The sequence below is a fragment of the Condylura cristata genome, unplaced genomic scaffold, assembly GCF_000260355.1.
Source record: "Condylura cristata isolate star-nosed mole 26May11 unplaced genomic scaffold, ConCri1.0 scaffold00017, whole genome shotgun sequence".
NCBI lineage: Eukaryota > Metazoa > Chordata > Mammalia > Eulipotyphla > Talpidae > Condylura > Condylura cristata.
The window spans coordinates 12,619,155-12,625,529 of NW_004567118.1; the positions used below are offsets into that span (position 1 = coordinate 12,619,155).

The 6,375-nt window shown below is 49.9% G+C and overlaps 1 protein-coding gene across 3 annotated transcripts in view; it reads left to right on the top strand.

The window, feature by feature from the left end:
- Window positions 1–6,114, top strand: part of MSI2 (musashi RNA-binding protein 2) — a 357,761-nt gene extending 351,647 nt beyond the window's left edge. Inside the window, exons 12-14 of one of the 3 annotated variants that reach the window (XM_004684404.2) lie at window positions 588–742; window positions 2,528–2,600; window positions 4,990–5,195. In XM_004684404.2, the coding sequence (XP_004684461.1) occupies window positions 588–742; window positions 2,528–2,569 (197 nt within the window). In that variant the 3' untranslated portion in view covers window positions 2,570–2,600; window positions 4,990–5,195. Of the gene's footprint in view, window positions 1–533; window positions 743–2,527; window positions 2,601–4,989 lie in introns of all 3 variants that reach the window. The other 2 variants (XM_012726498.1, XM_012726499.1) reach the window with 2 other exon arrangements.
- Window positions 6,115–6,375: the final 261 nt, after the last annotated feature.

The following is a 6,375-nucleotide window of genomic DNA, read 5'->3' on the forward strand; positions in this document are numbered from 1 at the left end:
AAAAAAAAATTAACCAAACCAAAAAAAAAAAATCCCCTCCCCCAAAGATTTTTTTTTTTTTCCTGGACACAAATTGCTTTGTTTCCTGTCACGTTTTAATATCAATATTAACACAATGTGTAGTCTAAAACTAGTTCCTTTGTAGTTTGCATGGGATGTGAATGCTGTCTCAACGTGCCCAAATCTAGACAAGACTGCATGAGCATCAATTCAGATGTGAAAAAAAATCTCTCTCTCTCTCTCTTCCATATATATCTCTATTTCTATTGTGATAATTTGGTGGGCAGTGAAGCACCTCCGGTTGGTTGCCGTAGTGTGTTGAATGATTGTTTTTTTATTCTCTATTTTGGAGCTCCAAGCTTCTTAGTAGTAGCCTGGGCTGAGTATTCTTGAGTCCCTGCTCATGTTTTCGCATGGCCTTGGTTGAGTGTTAGAAGTTGGGCCTCAGCTGTTTTTCTCGAGTGTTTGGCTTGTAATGACCGGTGCATGCCTGGCTTCTGGCCTCATACCCAGCTCTATTCTCTGCACACCAGTCCTGAATAGCTACAGTGCTCAACCGAATTTTGGCGCGCCCGCTTCCCCGGCAGGCTCCAACCCGGCGCGGCCCGGAGGCTTCCCGGGGGCCAACAGCCCAGGACCTGTCGCCGATCTCTACGGCCCTGCCAGCCAGGACTCCGGAGTGGGGAATTACATAAGTGCGGCCAGCCCACAGCCAGGCTCGGGCTTCGGCCACGGCATAGCTGTAAGTACCTGCCTTCCCCTGCCCTCCTACCTCCTCCTCCCTGCCCATCTCCTGTGGTCCATGGGGAGGATGAGCCAGGACAACCCAGAGTTGGGAGCTGAGGAGAGGGCAGTAGGTGCTGTCAAGGTCACATCAGCCGCCTCGGGCTGATGCTCCTTGCTTGACTGGTCTCTGAGCACCAGCAGGCCAGGCGGTGTGACCAGGTGACAGAATGGAAGGAGCGTGGGCAGGTCAGGCTCAGATCACCCCTCCACCCCTCTAGCCCATGTGACCTTGAGCCACCCCTGGCTGCAAAACGAAAACAAGTTGCTCCCTGGAAAGACAGAATTCGTGGATGGGGCCTGTCACTTGCTGGCACGTACTAGGGCCTCAGAGTCAGCACCTCTCCTGCCATGCAGGCCAGGGCCCGCCGGTGGCAGCCTTAGTGGGTACAGCCCCCAGTGGTGCCAGGGCCACAGTGAGAGGTGGGCGCCCCCTCCCAGAAGACGCCCACCGCTAATGTTTCTTGCAGTTTCCAGGTTCAAGTAAGTTCCCATGCACATTCTTTAGCTGTGGCCCCCCGAAGGCCAGATGCATTTGATAATTGTATTGCTCTGTGGTTCTATAATCTGACTAATCCAGGCAATGGAAATTTGCTTAACAGATTTGCATGCTGTTTTCAGATTGTATTGTTCTTCCCCCTCCCAGTGTGTGTGAGCATGAATGTGCCTGAGCCCACTTGCTCTCCACCCCTATCATTGGGGAAACAGAAAATTGGCCAACCTCAGCATTTTGGAGGCAGTTCAGGTTTGAGTTAAGATGGAAGTGTCTGCTGTCCCGTACCTGTCAGACTCTGCTTGGGGGAGAAAGCAGGAGACCCCTGCCTCGGAGGCTATGCTGAGGCGAACAGAACAAGCCCGGACAGGCTGGGCCCCCAGGGCAGCTGGATCATTGCCTCCTAGCATTAGCTTCCCCCCGAACACACACACATGCATACATGTGCATGCACACAAGTCGGCACACACACATGAACACACGTTTGTGTGTACACGGACACATATGAACACACGTGCGTGCACGCACACACACTTCTGCCAGCCCTGGTCTATGCAGGCTGGGTCCTAGTTCACTGCACCTCCAAGCCAGGGTCACTGCACTCAGTTGTTGGGAGAGTCCCGCCCCCTCGGATCCTCTGCAGCACCAGATCCGGACTGTCATCATTCAGCTTTGCGCAGCAAAGGGTGAATCCCGGGAGGGTGTCATCCGGCCCCCCATGGCACGGTGTCTCAGTTTGGGGACTGCCGATCACCAGTTAGAACACAGCTCACTTCCATGCTCAGCACCCAGAAATACAGACCCGATCTGTTCTTACAAACCTGGGTCTTTTGACCTGTGTGCTGTGTGGTTTTCTAGCATAACCACGCAGCCTCGCATCTTGTCAGCACGGGGCTGGCTTTCTCCCCAGCTGGAGCAGTGGGCACTGTGGACAGAGACACTTACCTTTGCCCCCCAGGCAGGGCCTCGGTGCCCATCCCTGGGGGTAAGAGCCACCTTGCCCATCACCCTCCCCACCAGTTTGGCTCTCGATTCTCCTCTGGTTAAGCAGACAGGCCGTGGGTGGGAAGTGGGGCCGAAGACTGGAGCTGGGGAGGGTGTTATCCTGGCCCCCCATGGCACGGTGTCTCAGAATTACATATTCATGCTGGCAACCACAGCCTAGTCCTAGAGATAATTTCCTTTCCCAGAATGTGACAATCTGTTCCCATGTATAGCGTGCTGATGACCTTAACAATTGTGCAATTTTAGGGACCTTTGATTGCAACGGCCTTTACAAATGGATACCATTGAGCAGGTGCTTTCGTTGCCATCTCACTCTGAGGTATTGCCTTCTCTGCCACGCGTCCCGCCCGCGGGCCGTGCTACCTGTGTGCGCCCTGGCACGCACGTACGCACGGCCCGTCTCGTCGCGCCAGCGTCTCTCTTCTTTCCAGACCCCTTTTCGGGGTGGGGGAGGGGGGTCAAAAATGTCTTTTAATCTCTCATCCCTTTCTCCAGCTTTAATCATGACCCCGTACTTTAAAAAAAAAAAACTGTCTTTTTTTTTCTTTCTTTCTTGATTTGACTCTTTTGATCCCTTTTCTTTATTTTCTCCACCCCCTCATCTCTCTCTGTCTTCAAATACAATCAAGAGTGTGGGAAACTGGAAGGTGATCTCCTGCTGTGCCCCCCGTCCCTGGGGGATGGACTGGGAATGCTGGGCTCCTGCCAACCTGGGGGCAGGGCCAGGGCCTCGCCCCAGGGCCCCCCCCACACGCTGGCCATGTGGGTTGCTGGGACCCTTCAGCTCCCCCCGAACGTACCAGGTTCAGCCAATGGGGTTCTTGTACTCAAACAGCCAGACTCCATCTTTTAGTGAAAAGAAAACATTTTTGCCAGTAACTACTGAGTAATTATCCAGATTACCACACGAAAAGCAAATTAAATTAACGACATCACCTGCCTAACGTGGACTTGGATCCCTGCCAGTTTCCTAACCTTTTAAACTGAGCTCAAGTTAATTAAACATTTTTTTTAAATCACTTTGATGGGGATATGGAAGGGGTGGAGTGGAGGAGAGGGGAGGTTGAGCCATCAGTGAGGGAACCTCTTGCCACATTCTCATTTGAAAATAGTACCTGTCATTCTCGGGAAGAACGCCAAGAAGGGAGAAGGGTTCTCAGGAAAACAAAATGTCTTAGCATGTTAGTTTGGGGGGTTGAAACACAGGTCTGTGTCTTTGGAAGGGAGAGGGGATAGCTGAGGCCTGGGGAGAGGTCCCACTCAGAAAGTCTCAGGCAAGGCCGGGGTGCCTTCCACTCTGGAGTTGAGACCAGGAGGATGGATTTGCCACTTGGGCTTGCAGTAGTAGGGTGCCTCTCCTGTAGAGGGAGGGCTGGCTCCCCACCAGTCAGCTAGGTCTCTGTGGAGTGGGCCCAGTCAGGGGACCGACTTGAGTTGAGTTCCATAAATCTCTTGAATTTCTCTAATGCTGCTAAGGAATCACCTCAACTAACACAAACGCCTCCTTAACCAAATAAACCCCGTGTGTGAAATCCCCCACCCCTCGCCTCCACTTCCCTTTGAGCACTGACCCAGCCATTGCTGGCCAGAGCCAGAGGCCACTAACAGTCTGAAGGAGAGCTACTCACTACTAATGGAGCTGGGTTTGGGGGCCCAGGGAAGCAATGTTCCTCTGAGAGCAAGGTAGACTGAAATAGCTGAGAATTGTGGGGGTTGAGGTGGCTCTAGCTTCTGTGGGGTCAGATGTTGAGGGGATTTAATCACCACCACGCACACCCTGGAAAGCCAGGTGATGGGGTTATTATTTTTCCCTCCCTTCTTCCCCCTGGACAGTGAGAAGTGGGGTGCACTTCCCTCCTGCCATGCCCTCAAGGTCACTTGGGCCCTTCCATAGGGTGGGGGAGGGGAAGCCTGCTCCCAACCCATCTCCCTCTCCCAGCTCTAGGAGAAGGGCGAGCTACCCCAGGGACCCGGGGGCAGGTAACAGCCCAGCCCCAGCCAAATGGGTCAGTTGAGCCAAATGGAGTCATCTGGTGGCACCACAACATGCACTCTGTCCCCCAGAGGGGTGACCCTCTTATAATTAGTGCCATCCAGACTCACCATCACTTTGAGGGCTTGCAGTTAACAAGTCTGTGAACCCTGTTTTGATTTCCAGTACCAACCCCAGTTATTTGCTGTGTGTGGTTTTATAAGTGTCCTGACCTTAAATCCTCACTATGTCAGATGATACTTTTAGTGGAAATTTATATTTTTCAGTCGACTGTCATTGATGGGTACCTGATAAAGGCAGAAGTTCCTTAAATACTTAGCTTTGAAAACAAATTTCACCAGAAAAAAGTATTGCTGGGTAAGGTCACCACTCACCACTGTTGAGCCGAAAACCCAGCCTAAGCGCTTTGGCTGGCCACATTTCGGCCCCTACCTCCAGAATGCCCTAAGTCTCTATCAGCAAAATAGCAAACCAGCAATAAAAAGAGTTAGTTGTAGGGTACTCTCTGGCCAGTAGCAGCTGTGGGTTAGATATCAGATGTCCCCAGCTGTGGCCCCAGTAAGCTCCCAGCTAGGCCAGGAGCCCGATGTAGTCACGCTTCGAAAGCACTGGTTAAGAAGTCGGGATGTGTTGTCTGCTTGCCTGACACGTCTTCTTTCTCCTCCCACCCCCACTCTGTTCTCTTCCTGACACCCCCACCTCGTGTGCCCTGCAGAGCATACCTGGATGTCCAGGCAAGACTGGGCGAAGTTTCTGAGTGGCCCTTTGTTTAGGTGATGTCATCAGACCTGGGCCCCCACCAGCCTCACTCCTCACCCCGACCAGAGATGGCTCACTTCGGATCGAGGGTTGACTACACCTCATCATCTCACGAATCTGTTGTAATATAAGACAACAGCTTTTAAATGTGTACATAACCCATGATTTTGGTTTTGTTTTATTTTTTTCTTGATGGTTTCCCTTCCCCTTTCTCCTTTTAAATCTCTTTGAATCACATTTGGTAGTGATTTTGACTTAGTCCAGTAGTCCTATAGCTTTAATATCTAGTTAAAAGCTAACCATAGTATAATTGTTATTATTAAGGTATTTTTTTTCTTTAAAATTTTTTTGCTTGTTTTGATTCTGTTCTCACTTTTCAAGGATGCTGAGATGGTAAAATTACTCTCAATATTTTGGTACCAGTTCCAAGACTGAACTGACAGGTGGAACTTTAGCACACAGGGAAGCGAAGTTGTGAAGTGTTGAGCGGGAGGTGGACATGAACTTTCCCCTTTGCGTTGTATCAGAAGTGAGATGTAGTAAGCTAATTAACAGACTCTATAGCGGTTCTTTTTTTGTGATGTCTCTTTGTTAACCTAAGTATATCTATTTTCGGCAATAAGGTAAGGACGACAATGTTTTGAGTGTCCTCCTTTTCTATAAGTGCTTTTTTTCTGTTGAAAGAGGTGATATTATAAGGTTTTTTGAAATTGTGAATTCTAAAAAAGAAATGTTGTAAATACAATTCCATTAACTACATAGAAACTATTAAGAAAGAGAGAATCAAAAATATTTTTGTGAGGGTGTCGGTCCCAGGCAGTTTGATGCTCTGTGGAAGGAGGTGGAGAAGAACTATACCCAAGTCAGTTACTGAGTCTCGAACACCAGCTGCCAGGCCGCCCGGAAGAGTTAGAACACTGTTTAGCTCCTTTCGTCTGTGTGATAGACCTAAGAACTGTATTCGTGTCATACCAGCATATTATCTTCTCGTCTGTGCACAGCTTCAAATGTTACCGTCTAGTTAGATTTTTATTTAAAATATGAAAAACTGCTTTTCCCAAGACGTTTTTTAAAAACAAAGCTACAATTTTAATATTTAACATATTTAAAGTTTCAAAGCACACCTGTTTGGCTTGGGTGGGGAGGGGTGGGGGGACATTCTTTTTCAGTCTTAATTTTTAACTATTTGATCATTTTCTATTGTCCAATCATTTCAGCACCTCCAAAGGTCCCTAGGACACTTGGCCTCTCTCCCCTTCCCCCCCCCGCCCCCCACTCGCCCCTAGCTCTGGGGGCCCATGGGCCTGGAGTGGACAAGCCTGCATTCATGAAACCTTTCTCC